We start from the raw sequence: 19,993 nt of genomic DNA on the forward strand, positions 1-19,993 counted from the left end.
GACATTACTTATAGAAAAATTTGTTTTTTCCTGAAGAGAAGTTTATCAAATGACTCAGAATATTCTTTCTGCCTTTATGAAATAAAAAAGTAGTGTCTCAGAGGCTAAGAACATCGAGTGGAATTAGTAAATTATGGTACATTATAAAGACAGCTCAATGATAGATTGTTTAAATATTGGGGTGGAATGTTAATGATCCAAGCAACTCAAAAAAGTACTTCTTTACTGATGGAAAATATTTTTGAGGTGGAAATAATCGATAGCAGTCTTTAGTTTGTAATATCTTCAATACATTTATAGTGTATCCCTAAATTCATTCTTTAAAGACGTTTTTTCAAGAATGCTGTTTCAAATGCAGATTCTAAGCATGATCTATTTCAGTGTATAATTCTCTGTATTATTCAAATAGAACTTTTCAGTGATCAGTGATCAGAGAATCATGTCAAAATATCTTATTCCCTTTTGAGTTTAGCTTCTATATTTAAAAAAATAATAATTTTCCAAAATCATTGCTAGGAACTGAAGATGATTGCAGCTTAATGTTGAATAATTTAGTTGTTGTATTCTTATACAACAATTAAGAAATGGTTACGTGCTTTACTCATCATATAATAAAGTGGAGTACTGAGGTTTACACAATGACAAAGCCACTATTAACTAATGCCTCTTACTTCAACCATTTCTTACCGTACTCCTTGTTTCAGGATTTCAGTGACAAAATTTATACCCAACTCATGATAAGGCAAAATTATTATACAGCACTCTAACTTTCACTATTAATTTTATAACCTAGAAACAATTACCAAAGTAAACTTATGAAATTATGATTGGAAATTGGTAGAGAAAAACAAAGCTCAACAACTACAGTATGCAGTAAATTAAAAAGAGAATCCAGACTCATTATTGGCTTAAAATCTTTACCATTAAATGCTTTTTAACGAGTATACACCAGCCCCATGGTGAACTAGCAAAGTAGAATATACTTTTCTTAATTATCACTTAGCTGAGTAAAATGTAATATTCTTAAAAAAACATACACATGAAATTGTGTTTATCAGAGAACCACTTGAATGTACTAAGAATTCCAACACAATGAGAGACAGATAAAGCCAAATCCTAAAATGTCAAAAAGCGACAGCTAACAGACCATCCTAACAAGTGGTCTGGGAAATGGCTATCATTATTGTAATACTAAAGGATAGTGGGAAACTTTTGGGAATAAGCACTTTTCTTTGTAATAAAGGAATAGAGCTTCCACTTCTTTCATTCATTCAACAAAATGCCCCCTCAGGAAGCTTACATTCTTCTGGAGAAGGCAAGCGAAAATCAAGTTACGGATTATCCTTGGTGACAATCAATGCTATGAGGGAGGGTCCTGACAAGATACAAGAGAAAAGCCGCTTTAAATGGAATCGTCAGGAAAATACTTGTATTTTCCACATAGTTCAAGAATAATGTCTTTGTTCTGATCTGTTTGTAATTCAGGAGAGTGTTCTCTGAAAAACTAACCTTAAGCTAGAAACCTAAACAATGAGAAGGAGCTTAGCCAAGTTCCTTACATAGAATAGAGATACGCACATCCAACATGTGAACATATCGATGTATATTTTTTAAAAGGTATTTCTGCAAAGTTGAATGTGAACTTTTTCTTATAAAAAATGAGTGAGTATGCTGAAGACCTTATTGAGATTAGGATAAATGCAGTAATAAAATATCTTAACGCAAAGAATCCTGAATAGAAAATCTGTATATAGTCAAGTACACCTATTTCTAAGGTGACCCTCATCTTTTGAACATACACCTTTGGAAGAGTCATCAGTGCAATTACCCACGTCTGGGTCAGCAGAGAACCAGTGACAAACTGGTTATTACTATCTCACATGTCCCAAAAGCTAGACACATTCACACACATGTGCATGGCACACACACCTACTTCTCAGTGTGTCCCCTCTGGCTAATCAACTGTGCAAAATGGAATGCCTTTGCCATTTCAGACACTAGGACTAACTAATTCTGTCTTCATCTTCTGAAATTTTTGTTTTTCTCATAGGACCCAATAACGGTATCCAAGTCTGGGGAGCATGAATTCCTTTCTGTTCTGTGACAAGCGACATCTAGAATGGCTAGGTGAATTGGTGGGTACAGAATTCACATTTTACTGATATAAGCACTCGTCTTTCCTAAGATGGCTGCCTGATTGGTTAGTGGGAAATGGATAGAATGAAGGAAGAATAGCTGATAAAGAGATAATCCACTGTGGCAACATGGTTGTGCAGGATTGCAGCAGTGGGGGTGCACGTGGGGAGAGGGCAGAAGAGGAAGGGCTCCTTTCTGTTGTTGCATTTGAAGTGGGAAGGAGGCCTGCAGTGAACAAACTTCAGATAGGAAGAAAAAAAGGCAACGTTTTCCCCTCCACCATCACTCTACCTTTCTCTCAATGGTGACTAGATGATGAGGTCTCCAGCTGAAGAACTACAGAATTCCATTTTGACAGCCCAGATTTCATAGTCGGGTTTATCTTCCAGATATATAAGTCAAGGCATTCCTTATTGTGTATACAACAATTAAAGGGAGCAATGTTGCGAATCTGTACTCGGGAAACATTTGGAAGTATCTCTGCTTCTTACAACTGATTGAGGCTTATGTCAGTATAACCAACGTATGTTTTATGTTCATCCACAATATTCAGTCGTTTACAAAAATAAAAACTTGTGGTCCATAAACACTGATATCGCTTAGCTCAATTTAAACATCCCCACCCCCTATTCCTCTAAATGAATAATTTGGAGAGGAAGGTAGTTCCGAAGCTGATGGTGGTCTGAGGTCGCCCGTTACGGGAGCACTTAAGCGCCCATTGGCACAGCAAGATTCAAAGCCCTGGTAGGCTTCAAAGAAACGCTTTTTTTTTCTTCTTCTAGAACTCTTTGCTTTCTAGTAAAGCTGCAACCACAATGTTCTCTCTCTTAATGCCACCATAAAAAATCAAAACACTTTAAAACAAATTGATGTACTCTTTAATACAGTCATTGCCTCATCACAGGACCCTTGCACCCTGCATGGTGACAACCGTCGAGATGCATGCCACACGTCTCTCTTTGTTGCCTGCTTCAATGCTTAAAGAAAAATTGAGTGTGTCTCTCAATGGAGATATGGGCACCTTTGATTGACAAGACCTAATCAGCTTATCTCTTCACTAAGAAAGTTGGGGCCTGTGGAGCTGGTATATGCCCAGCACTGAGTGAACTTTTCCTAGCCAAACCCTCGCAGGCCACGTCTCGGATTCTGCTTCTCAAAACTGGTTCACATCACTTCTTAATGGGCTATTTTCATCTCGCTAAACCTCCATAGTCTTCATTCATGATGGAATTAGAGTCAATTTAGCTAGGTGAATTGCTTAAAGTAACGGTTACCTGATAAGTCCACGATAAGTATTTATGTACATTGAACCAATAAGCTATCTTTTCCAAGCTCCCAGTATGAAGTAAAAAGTAACGTCTTCTGAACTATTATTTAGTTCTTTTAGAGTGTGGTGTACTCACATGTGCACATACACATATTTTCTTCTTCGAGTTTAATTGTATTTTCCACATAGTTCAAGAATAATGTCTTTGTTCTTATCTGTTTGTAATTGCTATGTAAAGGCCAAACTCAAGAGTTGAGGTGTAAACAAAGCCATTAAGGAATGACACACTTCTTCCACTACACAATGAAGGTTTGGAATAGAAGTCTCTCTTTATAGGTGCCTTAGTGAGAATATAATACACAGTGGACATTTTGATCTTAATTTTCATGTGCAGTTATCTGAGGAGAGGGATGGGCACACTAGACAAAGCAAGATTTACAAAAAGAACTCCAATAGTGGGGAGACTTTTTGAAATGACAACAATTTTCCAAGTATGAAAAAAAATATATATAAATTTATACCTCTTGCCATATATAAGTGGTCATTAAAACAATTTGGCAATGCTGCTTTCAAATTGAAATACTATACCTTATGTATTATAATCACCTCTATAAAACGAGACAATTTTAAACATATCCCCAAAATGAAGTTTTTTACAGATTATAGGAAATCTTGAACAATGTTTTTTACTCAGATTGTAGTCTTCATGCTGTAATTGCTCTATACAAAACCCACTCCAGCCTTATCACTCGATATTATCTTCACTGCTGAACATTGGAAGATAATTTTGCAATAAAATTTAATTTACAGAGCTTATTTTCCACTAATCTCCTAGCAGAGGAAAAATGAAACATGCCGAGGTACACACTCCAAGCTATGACCCTAATGGCATTTTTTATTTCTGGAATAGTAAGACCCCAAACATATTAATTTTATCATATTGAAATGTTGGCCTATTTTAATTGTCATAACTTGTATCCTAGAAAAAGAAGTAAAGTAGGTTACAGGAACATGTATGAAAATAAGCCTTTCTAAGTGATAAAGTTCCCCTGGGGTAAGCATTTTTTCCATAAAAAAGGAAATACTTAATATAAAAATTGGGGGCTAGTAAAGGTATTGTATTTCAAACTATTAATATAGCAGTAATGGACAATAATATTTGAGATTTTTAAATAAAAAAATTAAACCAAATAGCAATAAATAGGGACTACGCATCAAGATTCAGGGTTCTTTGTAAGACAAAAATGTCAGGCTTTACACCTCTAAGGCTCATCGCAGCTCTGAAATTTAAAATTTTAAATGTATAGATGCTGTGCAAACTTCGGAAGAGTAAATTAATAGCAGAAGGTCTATTTCTATAGGCCATTGGCCTTTATTTAGCATTTATGTCCTAGAAAGCACTCATCTCTTGAAAAAAGACAGCTTTTTAAAAAATATTGAGGACTCCATGACAAGGAACTAACATCAGTAACCAGGGTAAGATATAGGCCAGTCCTGTTGCTCAAAAATGAAATAGCTTCATTTTTGCAATGGTGGAAAATACTGAAAGAATCCTCATTAAAACTCAAATTCTTCACCAAAATGGTTACATATTTTCAAAAAGAGATGAATGACCACTAATGGGTTGAGAGATTAGTGCTTTATTCCTGGACTGAATGAGACTACCACTTCCTAAACCAGATTTAAATTGCACTGCCTCCTTCTAAAGTTATTTTATAACAAGGCCAAACGTGATACTGAATCATTTATGAGGTTTTTAAGAGTTGAAATATCAGAGTCATATATGTGCAGAAGTATTGTTCTGACATTTGAATTTCAGCAATAGGCAATTCTGAGACATTTCCAGTTATGCAAAACTTGACATTTCCATGTTAATATACAAAACAAGGATGATGTGAAAAGCCACTTCTCTACCAATACTTAAAACTTAAACACTTAATAAAACTCCAGAAGTACAGGTCTCTAAAATTCAAACCCACACAAGAAGTCCTTACCCAAAAGCTTTTAATGTTTATCCACATAAAAAGTACAGGCTGAACATTCGTCCGCACTGACTTTTTTCATTTCTACATGGAAAAGCGGAAAACACTATTAATTGCTTTTAGACCACTTATGTTCAATTTAACTTGTTTTATTTTCCACGTATATATGCCAGCACATTTCTGCTATGAGCTATAGATTATTTAAGATTGTTTCTCAAATGTTAAAAGACTATATTGAATAAAATATAATTAAGTATATTTCACTTTCCTGAGCAGCATGAATCTCAGCCAGTTGTAATTGTGTAAGAAACTAAAATGAACTACTCATGAATGATTACCATGTTTAATGTTTATCTCCTTAAACACCAAAACTAAAAATGTTCTGACATTATGATCTCTTGGTAGAAATGGTAAAGACATTTTCCCTTAAAGAGCTGAAATAAGTAAGGTAATAATGAAGAACAAAATGTATAACATTTTCAAGCTGCAAATTAACAAGCAGATATCGATTTTTCTTTGAGGTCAATAACAGCTCTTATTGATCTAAAAAGTTAATACCTACTAAGATCAATACAAGATCTCAAGGGTCACCAAATCTGGATTCGAATTTCCATTTCCTTTCACATATAAATATTGCTGAAATGGGTACAATAGTGTTTGGAGAAATTGGGAAAAGTTATAATGATGTTAGAATACTCCAAAAAAGGAGGCCAAGGAAGTGAAAAACATAAAGTTTTAAAAGTCTGTTACTATAGAATGTTTGAGGGCATTGACCTTTAGAGAGTAGTATACAATAGTAGTATCCTGGTAGTAGTATGCAATTTGGGCAGATACATAAGGAGAAACAAAAATAATTGAAAATTATGTTTTTACAAGTGTTTTGTCTCTTCATGGTATTGAATCTCTCTCTCTCTCTCTCTCTCTCTCTCTCTCTCTCTCTCTCTCTCTCTCTCCCTCTCTCATTGTATGTGTTTGAGAGATTATGATGTGAAATAATCTTTCAAAATATAGACGGTGCCAAAAAATGGGCACACATTTTAAGAAGGAAAAAACTGTGTTAAAATTGTAATACTCAATATACATCAATAACAAAAGATGAATACAAGTCATGTGTATACACTTTTTTGGCACCACCCCCACCTCGGTAGATTTTAGGCATTTTTAAATACAGAGCAAATTCTTCTTTAATTTTAAAATTAAATAATAACATTTTGGGAGATTTAGAAGAGCAAAATATTATCTATAGTGTCAATATTCTTACAAAACCATTTCTATCATCATCATATAGGCTGTTGTATCTTTCTAGACTGAAAAAGAAATATTGACTATTGACTATCGTTCTTCTGATAAGTAAAATGGCCTCCTCATTGTTGCTCACCTTGAAGACAGCATATGGCAATGGACCACATGAATGTTGGATCCATGTCCCCATATAATTGTATATCAATTATTTCCTGGAGTCCTACAATTTTGTGATTTATTAGCCTGATCCTTTTTATAGCCAAATAGAAATTCATATTATTGTTTTAGAACTACTATTAGGTTGGTGCAAAAGTAATTGCGGTTTGAAAGATTAAAACTAATTGCAAAAACCGCAATTACTTTGCACCAACCTAACAGAAGCACTGAAGGAGGGAGAGACAAGAAACAGGCAGCAAGCATTCCTAGAGCATTTCCTAGTACCAAAACCTGGGCAAGATGCTTTAAATAGACACAGGTCCTGTTAGGTACTGTAGGAAAAGCATAATTATTTATAGTGATAAAGTTATAAACAAGAGGCCAGGTCTGCAGCAGTGACAATATTATACTAGGGGTGTTCAATAAATATGAAGAGTACTGTGATTGCAGTGTACTTTTTAAAAAACAAACTTATTTTAGAACAGTTTTAGATTTACAGAAAAATTGTAATAGCCCCAAGAGTTCCCATATGCTTAACACACAGTTTCCCTGTTATTAGCATCTTACATTATGATGGTATATTTGTCACACTTAATAAACCAATATTGATACTTATTGTTAACTAAAGTCCATACTGTATTCATATTTCCTTAGTTTTTGTCTAATGTTTCAGGATACCACATTACATTTAGTCACTACATCTCCTTAGGTTCCTCTTGGCTGCGACAGCTTGCAATGTTCTTTAAGCATATACTTTAGAAATGGTATAAATAAATTTGCTGACTTGTATTTATTATCAACACTGAGATGAAAACACATGCAGCAGAATTATCTTTTGTTACAGATTTAAGGAATATAAATTTGAGAAGTGAATAATAATGCTTGGTACAGAAGATAAATGCTTGGTACAGAAGAAAGCAAACGATATTGACTCTTTAATGTATCTATTAATAGAGCATAGATGAGAAACTTTCACTTGTCCTAAATTATAGAAAATTACAACCACTGACCGGACCCGTAAGCCATCTACTCTTTCACCACTCCCCATTATATGGTCACTAGCCAGGGTTTTAATTGATGGATTCTGAGGCAGTGAAGTGGGCAAGAAATAAACAGCATGGCAGAGGAGGATAAACTGCCCATCTACACTTGTTATTTCTCTTATTTACTGGAAAGCTGTGATTAGAAAGTGGTTGTCCAGTTGAAACTACATGTCCTAGCACCTTTTCATCTAGGTGGCACCATGCACCTAGCTCTTGCCAGTGAAACCCATGTGGAATCAGTGTGTCACTTGCCGCCTTTGGGGCTTTAAAAGTGGGTGTGCCTTCTCCATTCTCTCTTTGCCTGGTCACTGGCTACATGTAAAGGATGCCAAGCCTCAGAGCAGGGCAGAACCACAAAGCAGGAGAGACCTGGATTTCTGAATCACCACATGGAAGGCTGTCTGCTCAACAGGAACACTTGCATTGAACTGTTCCAAAATGAGAAATAAACTTTACTTCCTCAAGCCACTGGGCTATTTGGGGTTTATTTGTCATAGCAGCTAGTGAGTGTTATTATACAAAGTAGTACAAATGGAAACTAACTTTGACCACCACAATGGACTTAATATGGGGTGGGAGTTTTATATAATTTACCTTATTTGACTGGATTCTACTCAAGTTAAGCACTTTAAGATTATCAGCAGGTTACAACAACGCCTATAGAAAAGACCTGCAAAATTTTTTATACATTAGGGAGAGAAGATTTGGAAAGACTGAGGAATTTGCCCAAGGTCTCCCAGTTATTGACTGGCAGAACCAAGACTTGAACTCGGTTATGTCTAGTTACAAAGCTCCACGCATGTTCCATTTTGCTTCACTGCAGGTGAAAGACAGGTGACCTGACTTGGCACTTGGATTAAAAAATAATTCCTATGCATTTTATATGTGTAACTTTTTTTGTTAATCCTCAAAGGAGAGCAAAAATTGTACATGCATTCTCCCTACTTTTTATGTGGTAGACATGGAGTTCAATTTACAAGGGGTGGGTGTGAGGCGATTAGTTCGCTTGAATTGGTTAGCATTTTCCAGATCAAGACGTTATACAAAAATGCCAAAGAGAAAGATACACTCCACCTTTGTAACCTGCTGATAATCTTACAGTGTTTAATTTGCACAGAGTCCAGCAACTCACGGAGGGCAAGAAAGAACTGTTCCTCCACGAGGTTTACAGTTAACAAAGGAGAGAAGAGAAAGACTGACTTGTTCTCACAACAGTATGAATTTAAAGAACTATATGGGGTGTGCATTCTACAGGAAGCCCGAGTAGGAAGAAAAATGAAACACTGTACCTTGTACACAGCAATAAAAATGAGGGGATTCATTGTAGTAAGAAAATTCACAGCTGGCAGACAATATCAGTGAGGCAATAAGATATTTGGTCCATCTTCATCCTTACCTTTTAGAGTCATAGTGTTTAAAAAAAAAGGTCTCCTTTTTATATTAACAAAGTCACTCCAGTCAATCTCTTTAACTCACCTACTTGAAAAATTTAGATGACTTTGTAAAGGTCCTACGCTAACGCCAGTGAGAAAAATTGGTGCAGCCTTTAAATTTGTGCAGCCTTCTTATGACAGAGGTTTGTTTGTTTGTTTGCTTGTTTAAATAACAGCTCTGCACAGAACATTGAACATTATAGAGAATTCACAGATGTGCTAATGAGAAGGGGAAACAAAAAATACTGACTCCTCATGAAACCAAGTAAAATTTAATAGCCCTCCTGGTTGCTGAAAATTGATGGCATTGGGGGAAGTAGTCAGGGTATCATTCTACTCAGTCCAAACAAATAATTTTCATTTCAAATAAGCTAATTTATTGATGGATACAATGAGGTGACAGATGTAAAAGGAGCCTGAAATTTTCAAAGCAGATTATACAATGTTATTTCTAATATTAGAGTTATTACTTTCAGCACATATTACAAGGTTAAAATTGACCGAAGTTTATATAATTTAAAGCATTAAAAACGTCCACCATGTATTCCATAAAAGAATTCCACATCTGACTATTAAAGTGGATAGGTTAATTGGGGAGGTTACTCTAATAAAAATTTGAGGGAAAAAGTTTTTAAAATACATGCTAGCACTTTCAGGCATACTTAATAACAAAGATGAACATTAGATAGTCCATAGGACACACTCTAGAAATTCTCATAAGCATTTGCTCCAGAGCCTGTCCTTGCTCATAGCTTCCGACTTCCTCTTCTTTCCCCTCTATTTCCATAAGGCCCATCTCTTCTGAGTCTTGCCCTGACACAATGAAACAGACTTAATTCCTTCCTCCCCCCACTTCAGAAACACTAATTATGTATATTATGGGGACTTACAGGTATATATTTCCCCAACAGATATTTTGCCAAGATATTCCAACTTATTAAAGGAACTTTATATTCTAAGTGCCTAGGACAGAGACGGTCTGTTCCTTTCTAAATTACATTATATCTTTGATCCCTTTCAGGATCATAAATACTGGCATGACAGACAAAAGAAAGATTCCCCTACCTGACTCCCAAATTCAAATCTTGCTAATGATATTAGTTTAAGGCAGTATTTTTCTTGCCATTTCAGAGATCAACTTAGCCCAGTCCCAGACTAATGAATTCTCATTCTAATTTCTTGGGATCCAATATTTGTTTTCTGAGTAAATGTTCAGGTTCCACTGTGCTTTATTCAAGTGTCATGTGTGGCAAACAGCATTGAAAATGGAAAGAAAGAAAATTAGCTCCGTTTTAAAGGTGCATTTTATGGTGACATAAATGTTAACCTTTTAATGTGCACCAGTACCTTGGACGACTGATTGTGTTGGGATTACCAACATGGAGGATAATGGTAGGATTACCCCAAAACATGCTTATTTTTCCTCCAAAGGGTCAGTCTGCAAAAGCTTTTTGCCTCGTCTGGCTTTAAGGTGCATTCTTCCTCTCTCTAAATAAATAGATATTTATTTAACTATGACTTAGAGTTTATATCTCAAGATGCAAAAGGGCAACACAGTGCTACACATGAATGATGACCCACCATGACAGTCTCTTTGATAATGACTTTACTTGGAAAAACATATTCTTCAATACAAAATTATTTTTTAATGTTGACTTTGTTCTCTGATGGCAACGATGGAAAACACTGTAGCCCAACAGGAAACACAGACGAAAGCTTCAAATGTAGAGCACACACAAAAAAGGCATTTTTAAAGCTCCCGTCCATCAACTTTTCCACTTGATATAAGTCGTATACAAAGTCTTAGCCCCCCGAACCCATGCTGTGAAAATTCTGTAGTATCCACCTCAGAAAACTCTGTTAAATACATAAACACTGTTGAAAAGAAAACTTCTGGGCACTAGAAATCAGACTCAAAGGGAAAATAAACCTGATTAAAAAAATTCCCAAGGAAAGTTATATAAGCACAGAGCAACAAGGTCATAAGCTTAACCGTCCTTCACTGTAATATTTGAAAGTAAATTGGCATTCTAGTGATCTGCTTTGGTCGTCATTCTTTTTCTCGCCTCACAGAGATGCAACAAAGTAAGAATGGCTTCACGTGTGTCTTACAAACCAACTGGAAAAGTGAGAGTCATTATGGGGTAAGACACCTTTAAAAATGAGTATAATACTTTTTAACGGAGCAAGGATTAAAAATGACCCTATGAATTCACTTGGACCACCTAAGGAGAAGGTTCTCCAAATAAGGTTTAAAAGACATCCTTTTCTTACCACTGCCAAGGGCACATATACCTCAGAGAACCTCACAAAGTAAATTTAGGCACAACTTGAAAACATTCTTTAAGAGCTTCACCCAAATGACAATCTCCTCTGTTCTTTTCAGAGCAGAAGCACAGCTTTTTGAGATGTAAGACTTAAATAGGATTGTAATCATAAAGTAGGTGATAGCTACACATTAAAAATGATTATTTTACCTCTGGGTAGACTTTTAAAAACTTGTAGGACTTGGTCAACTAATTCTCAGCATTAAAAACAATGCATATTTCAGCAGAGACATCTTTTTTTTGGAAAGTATAACCACACTCTCCACCACCGAAAATAATGAATGGAGAAATTTTTTTCTAAAGATATCTTTTTCTGTCAAAAGTTTACCATTTCTAAAGAAAAATATTTTCTCTAAAATACTTAGACTTGGATAAAATAGATAGTTAAAATCAACCCAACTGTATAATCTCATTTTCTGTTCCTATATTGTAGAACAACAAAAAGAGTTAATGTGTTATTGTTGCCATACTATGGACACGGCAGTGCCTTTTGGAATTCTAAACTGTGCCTAAACAAAATTACTTGAGTTAAAAATCTGAAGTGTTTATAGACATAACATTTGCTACACAGATACTGGGATATCTGGTTATTCTCGCTCTGCATCCCTGAAGCATTTAATACTCAGAAGAGCTCAATGAAAGCTCTTGTTGAATACGTGAAATAAAATATTTACCTTCTTTCACATAATATTACAGAATCAGAAATTTAGTCTTCTAATAGTTAGTCCCACTAATATTATTACAGAATCAGAAATTTAGTCTTCTACAAACTGATACCAGTTCTAAGAACAAGGAACATACAATTAATACTCGTTGGGTCTATTTTCCCAGGAGACTTATAAATGACTTACCAGTAAGTGGAGGGAAAAAAAAAAAAACCCACAACTTTCTTATATTTATTTCCTGCAGGAGATGTCAGCTCAGTTCCAAGCCAGCTTACAACTTCAAAAATAGTTTTATGCATTAGTGTCTGTCATTGTGCATTGTTTTACCCATTAAACTTTTCTATAAATGATAAATTAATACATTAAAGGACTTGTATTTTTGAATCATGCTATTACATTGTACATAATGACACTAATATTTCTCAAGAGGAGAATCAAGGGGAAAAATAAGATGGAGAAGAAGAGATTAATAATCATGAGGAGGAGAAAGCAAAAGTATAAGAAAATGTCACTAACCATGGGAAAAACTCCTGACATGATAAGGAAAACAACTGGCTTTGAGTTTGATAAAAACTTTGTCTCAATAGATACTTCTGAAACTGATTCAAATTTGTAAACGAGTTCTATAGTGAGCTGATTAAAATAATAATAATAATAATAATAATAATAATAATAATAATAATGTGAGTTGAAAGAACCAAAAGATAGAATGTGATAGAGCTGCAGTATCATGGTTTTATACCATAATCTGCATATAACGTCAAGAAAGGCTCAGGAAAACTCCATTGGTATTTCAGCCAAGACTTTGAGACAATTAAAGATATAAAGGAAGCCACCTCATATTTTAAATGCATTTGTTCAGATTCTTTAAAAAGTTCTGAACATGAAACACATTTTGTTTGATTTTTAAAAATATAAGCTGATACCACTATTGATTGCTTTTCCCCTAAAGAGATAGGCAAAGTAGAAAGAGAAGCAGTGGTGTATATAAATGATCTCATTCTCATGCAAATGCTACAGTTCTAAGAATTACTTGTTTTCCACAAGAAAAAAAAAGTGCACCATATGTTTCTCTGGCTATTAGGTCTAATGAATTCAAATTTTGATGATGTAATCATAAAAAGCAAAACTAATCTGGCCTGTGAAAGTATGTTCCTAATATGGTAAATGTCTGCAATTTAAAATTAGATAACTATAATATACCATTGAAATATTGAAATTAAAGTAAAATTCATAATTTTATTTAAAAAAAATATTTGTAAAAGGGGACAAAGTTTGGTAAAAGAGCACAGACTTTCAACAACAGGATAAGTAAGATCTGAAGATCTAATGTAAACAGGGTGACTAGTTGCTAATATTGCATTATATAATGAAATTTGCCAAGAGAGTAGGACTTACATTTTTTCACAAAATAAAAAGAAGAGAGAGAGTGTATTATCATAAACTAGGTTTTAAGGTCAGATTTATAATTACAGGTGTCCATTACCTGTTGTCTGTGTAAAGGTACAAGAACTTTTTGTCCCCATTTGTTTGTAGATATACTTAAGGAGGAATCTTTGGGGTCTTATGCCAATTGTTAAGGAAATTAATAATTTCAAGCTCCTTGCTCCGGAATGCCTCTTAAAATAATTTCTCTGCACTTTCACCATCAAATCCCTCGTTTACTCATTTCAACGAGTAAAAGGATCAAATCTTGGATTACTATAATATATTTCCTGTAACATCTCCTGTTTCCACTCCTTTGCCATTCCACCCCTACAATCCCTGTCCTCCACAATTCAGTTCAGGAACTTGCCTGCCCTCCAATCACGTCACACCCTACTTCGAGACAAGTTCAGACCCCTTCCAATGCCCTAGGGCTCCAACACAACCTGTGCGCTATTCGGCTCTAATCTAATTCTATGCTGCGCCCCCTTGCTCACTTCACTCCAGCCATACTGGTATTCTTTCTGTTTCTTGAACACCCTAAACAGCTTCTCATTTCAGAGCCCTGGGTTGTTCTTCTCTCTTGGAATCATCTGCCCCCAATTTGCTTATTGATGGCATGTTTGCACTGTAAGAGAGCTCAGCAAGCACTTCCCTGGGAGGTGTTTCCTGACTAGCCAATCTAAGGTAGCCTTTATCAGTTACTCCTTAATACTCATCATTTCCCATTATCTGAAATGATCTTGTTCATGTATGTAATCATTTAAAAAGACATCTCATCCTGCCCCGTTCCCTGCCCTCATACATAATCTGCCTGAGAACAGGGACCTTGGCTGTCTTATTTACTAGTGTACCCTCAACACATGGCACACAATATTCAATACTTTGTTTTTGAATAAATTATGTGAAAAGGAAATTAATAGATGTAAGAACATGACATATTTTGACCACAACAGATCACTTTGGAAAACCTGGATAGGTGGGATCCATTCATTTTTGGGTGACCCACTGGTTAAGAGCATGGAATCAGATGGTCCGGCTGTACTAGTTCCTACCTGGATTATAAGAGTGGGCAAATTACTTAAATCCTCTGTACCTTGTTTTCTCATCCACAACATGAGAAAAGAGCAATCATGGCATGGGGGTTTGGTGACAATTACGTGATGAATGCAGAGTACTGAGAACCGTGTGTGGCCCATATCAAGTGTTCACTAAACAATGTATTATTTCTACCTCTGTCCAGTCACTATCTGGGGTGGGGAACCTGCAGGACCTGGGTGAAAGATGGAGCTCCTCTTCTTCACCGCGGGAAGGCTGGTGGAAGTATCACACCTTGCTGTAGAGATCAGTGACCAAATGGAACATCAGAGCTGGGTGGCCTGAGATGACTGCTGAGAAAAGGGTCCCAACTCATAAGGTTTGGATACTCAGGGATGGGAGGACCAGGGGAGTATATGGCGTAAATGACTATTCGAAGATGTGACCCTACTAACTGTAGACAAACGCTCTCAAGGTTCCAGAGATGTACTGCCAGGTGCACTGGACCCATGTAGGGTATAGGATAGAGCAGCCTTGAGTGTCTTAAAACACCTGTGTACGTGTTGAAAGGAGAGAGTGAGCCTTCCATTTCTGCCCTTGCATAATTTCTCTTTCAGCCTATTTCTTTTGTTAATCATACTGCTTCCATTAGTTTTGTACCTATTGTACTATGGGGAATTTACTTCAGAGAAAAAGAATCATAATTACAGAATAAAAAACAGATGACCCAGAGTTTTAAATATTAAGTCCCTGACCCCAAACAAAGTAGATATCTCCACACAGCTAAGAGTCATATCTTTAGTAATAACTAATAAAAGGGAGAGTCACCTTCTAACCACAGATTCTAGGACAAGAACTTATAAGAAATACCAAACTGGATTAAGCCAATGGCTTCTACAAGCAGCATAGAATTTGGTCTTTGATGGTCACTCACAAGGAAGTTTTGTTAATGAGTCTGATAATTGTCCCACTTGATGTTGGTCTTTGAAATGTCCTAGCATCAGCTCTTTAGTTTAATGTCATATATTCTTCCATATGTCCCTTCTTTTCTAAATGGAGCTATTCAATTAACTTGCAACTTCATGAATTTTATCAAATATGAAGGGATCCAAGACAGAAATTTGATTGGTATTAACTCAATATATATTCAGGTGTAAATGGCACTTAGAAATGATCATGTATTAATACTTTTTCTCAGACCAAGTGTTTTCTGGACATGTATCCCTCTGCTGACTAGCTATTCTTAAAGAGACAATAACTGCCAATTTGACAAAATCACTTTTGAAAATGTCAGAAATGACTCAATAATTTTGGAAGATGAATTTCATTATTTGCTAGGAAGACACTAGTGGTCAAAATCAAATGCTTTCTATTCTATTCTACATATAGTTGATTTTATATAAAAAACAAATTTTCTTTTATGATATTTGCCAATAATGGTCACCAAGTTCATGAACAGAAAAGTTTACAGATTTTTGTTGAAATCTTTTGCCAATAATTCTGAAAGATAACCACTTTTGCTGATGGTAAGGTACAAAAATTATGACTTTTACAGAGAGCTCTTTACTTTCTAAGCACTTGAATATATATGACCTCATTTTACTTTCTGACAATCTTATGTGATACGTAGAATCGGGTGCCAGGTTTTTCTATTTTGCAAATAAAAGAACTTGTACAGAGAGGTAAAGTGATTTCTCAAAATCACACAGCTGTTTAATGACAGGGTCAGAAAAGGGGGTGGTTCTGCCTTTCTCCAATTCAGCACATAGACAATAGTTCCTCGATCTATAGACAAATAAAATATCAAAAAACATATTGGGGGCCCAAATTAGGGCTGCCAATTTTGTCATTTTTCACGTAGAGAAAAAAATAAATAAGTAACTTCTACCTATTATTTCTGTCTTATATCATAAAACTCTCCTTTCTTTTATCACCCCCAAATAGGAAAAAACATGATCTTAGAAAAAGCGTAGCCCTTTAAACTAATAAAAATTGCTTTATAAGAAAGTCACTACTTTCTCCTTTTTTAAAGATCTCATTTTGCTGTAGACTCATGAAAACTTGCTGTGGTCTAGAACTCGTTCTTAACCAATAGCTGGAATCCATTTCTCTCTTCTGTGCTCTCTCACAAGTTATACTAACTCTGCCCCATCTTCTCCTTGAATTTCATAGTTTTTAAGAAGAAGAAGAAACCAATAAGTGCTAAAAGCTTTTCCTTTTGAAAGATGCTCTTCTTGTACTGCAACTATAACAAAATTATTAGCATCAAAAACTTACATCATAATCCAAACACAGAGCTGCTGATTGATTAGAGATGATGAGGCTGAGGGCTACACAGGGAAGCAGAAAATGTACAAGCAATGTGGTGCCCATCACAATTACGTCCCTCCACCCCGCATTACTTTAGGAAGATGCCAGGGCAACCAAAATGCGTTATGCCTGCTTTCTCAGTTCTCCATCCACTTCCATGCTCATCCACGGCACTATCGAGATGACTCCTATCTAGGCAGAGGCTACGTGTGTCACATCGGTCTTCACCTTCACAGAGCCCAGCCTTACTCCTCCCAGACTCAGTTTTGTCACCTGTAAGAAGTTCCCAAGCTTTACATGACAAATAGCTACCTAATTTTATAGAACTTTATAGTTAACCTACCATTGTATTCTACTAAAAAGTCCAAGAAGACTAAGGTTGGTTTTTGGGCCACTCTTACATTGACATTTTCCATGTTGATTGGACAGACAGGTTGGTGTGGATGGTATATTTTAGCACGCACCGAAAGGAAAAACAATCAAGTCTCATTCAGTTTTATAACCTTGATAAATGCAAGATCGTCCAGTATCTGTGAAGTTTTTTGATGACTTCCTTCAGTGTGGGGAGAGAGCTACGTGAAGGGTATCGTGCAAGAGAAAAGGTAGCCCAATCAGCCATATCAAACTCTCTGATGGGTATCGCAGTGAGACTATTCCTAACCTAGTCCTATGTGAAAGAGGCTCACCAATGGGCTGTTCTGTCAAAGAAGGTTCCTCGATGATGATCACGTTCGACTGGTATAGCATTACAGCAAAGCAACACTTTTAAAAATCCCTTTCATACATACAAATTTCCATCACAATAAAATGGTTTTCTGTGAGACAACAATAAATGCCTGTATCTCATCAAATGACCACACATTATATTTTTATAGTGTTTTATGGTGCCTAAAACATTTTCAGATATGCCATTATTTCTTGGGAATTTTCTAAGGCAGGCAATAGTATTTCCATTTCATTGAAGAACACACTGAGACTCAGAGAGGTTATGTGACTTGCTCAAGGTCATACAGACAGGAGCTAGAACCCGAGCTTGGTTTTCTGACCTCGTGTTCAGGGCTCTCTGCTTTGTTCACATTTGTACAAGGACAGCCACTTCTAAAGGTGAGCCCAGGGACAAAAAGAACAAATTAAAGCTGGCTTTTATACCAATCAAGGCTGAAAACCAATTCATCAATAACCTCAGAAAGAAGGGCTGCCTATACTACCAAAAAAATCTGGAAGGTCTATGGTTTTCTTTAGTTTTCTCTCCATTAATGTAACACTGATGCCATCTGTATTCTTCCTATTCAGCTTCTTAGAATTCTTCACATAAGCCAGCCAATATAGAATAGCCATGAACCCAGGGCAAGAAAAAACACTGGCCATTCACAAAATAAATTTGGAATTATTTTCATTATACCTGTTCTTTCAAAATAAACATTTTCTTGTGTCATTAAATTTAAAAAATGATGGAAATGTTGTTAACCATATATTTTTGAGGGAAAGAACTACCCAAAATATGTTAAACAGACTATATATAGATTATACTTTACAAAAGAGAACAAAAAGATAGCAAATAATAAGAATCTGATGACTACAAAGAGGTTAATGGATATTTATTTACCATCTAAAAACAAACCGTCATTGCACGAAACATTTATAACGAAAAAGCTTGTGTATTTTAAGTAGATGAGTCTTAGATGTCAAATGAGGGCTGTGTTTTCTGAAAATTATAACTAGTGTTAATTCAAATGAAAAGTTTGGACAGTAGAAACTAATGCTAATAAGATTATCATGAGTATTATTAGCCTTGCCGCTTACTATCATTTTTTTAAATATCTGATTATAGGCTCTGTTTATGATTTAAAAAAATATATACGATCATTGGAAATCATTTCCAACACCAGGACAAACAAGCAAGGTAAACTGGGGATTATTACTTCTTTGCCCCTAGTTTACATCATTTAGACTGATTAAAATGTTAATTTTTACCTATGTGAATAAACATAATGGAGCAAACAACTGGAGACTGCACTGTGTGCTAGCAATCATTGCGGGTGGGTAAACTGACAACATGTAACTGCATATTAAGACAAATGTAGAATTTAGACAAAGTATTCCATCTCTTTTCAGATGTATACTTTTAAACCTCAGGAACTGTTTTCAGTAGATGTCATGCCTTTTAACTTGAAAAAAGATAAGCGCAAATAAGCTCCCAATTGTCTCCCCAATATGTAAACCACATCTCGGGCTGCTGTCTCTGCTACTCCTTTGAAGTTACCCTGAAATGTCATGTGTTGTGAAGACTGCTGTGCATAAGCAAGACAATTTGCTCACTCTCAGAATTCTTACCGGTTTCTACTGCTATTTGGTATCCAGACTCTAGTCTCCGAGATGACCTTTCCAGCCTCTCTGTGTTATCGAGCAGATGTGCCCTCTGAAAAAGAAAAAGGGGAAAAATCAGACGGCCGTCTACAATGTTCTTTTTTTGCCATAAAAAAATAATAATAATGCTTTTGTATGCTCTAACATTTCAGGGTGGGGGGGAGTCACAACCCATTATAGATAATTTTTAGCAAATCTTCCTTTATAAGAACCACTACAATGGACAGATTTCCAATCAATTGTGTGTCGATCATCGCTTTTTTTGTTTTAAAAGGCAGATTCATGTTGTATGTGGCCACAATAAGTCTTACTCCAAAACACCGAGAAATGTACTAAGACCAGAGCTAACTGGCTCTTTCCTGTTTCAGCAGAGGTAGATGTTATGAGATATTTGCATATATCTATGATCCTTATTTTGTATTTATTTTTTTATAAAATGCAGTCATTTAAAAAAAACTCATTTGTTCCTTTACTTTCTGTGATAGTATTTTTTAAACAGGAACTTTATTTTTAAGAGAATGTCCCTCAATTTTGGATGTGTGGCAAAATGCCATAGAGAATAACGTAGGCTACCACAACAGAATACTAAACAGCAGTTCTAG

At 35.6% G+C, this 19,993-nt stretch overlaps 1 protein-coding gene across 4 annotated transcripts in view; it reads right to left on the reverse strand.

Annotated features, from left to right (window-relative positions):
• Positions 1-19,993, reverse strand: part of VTI1A (vesicle transport through interaction with t-SNAREs 1A) — a 332,570-nt gene that overhangs the window by 226,717 nt on the left and 85,860 nt on the right. For all 4 annotated transcript variants that reach the window (XM_081073987.1, XM_081073988.1, XM_081073986.1 and 1 more), the window contains one exon: positions 19,359-19,443. In XM_081073987.1, coding sequence (XP_080930113.1) covers positions 19,359-19,443 — 85 coding nt within the window. The remainder of the gene's footprint in view (positions 1-19,358; positions 19,444-19,993) is intronic.

The sequence above is a fragment of the Rhinolophus hipposideros genome (assembly GCF_964194185.1).
Source record: "Rhinolophus hipposideros genome assembly, chromosome: 15".
In the NCBI taxonomy this organism is placed as follows: Eukaryota; Metazoa; Chordata; class Mammalia; order Chiroptera; family Rhinolophidae; genus Rhinolophus; species Rhinolophus hipposideros.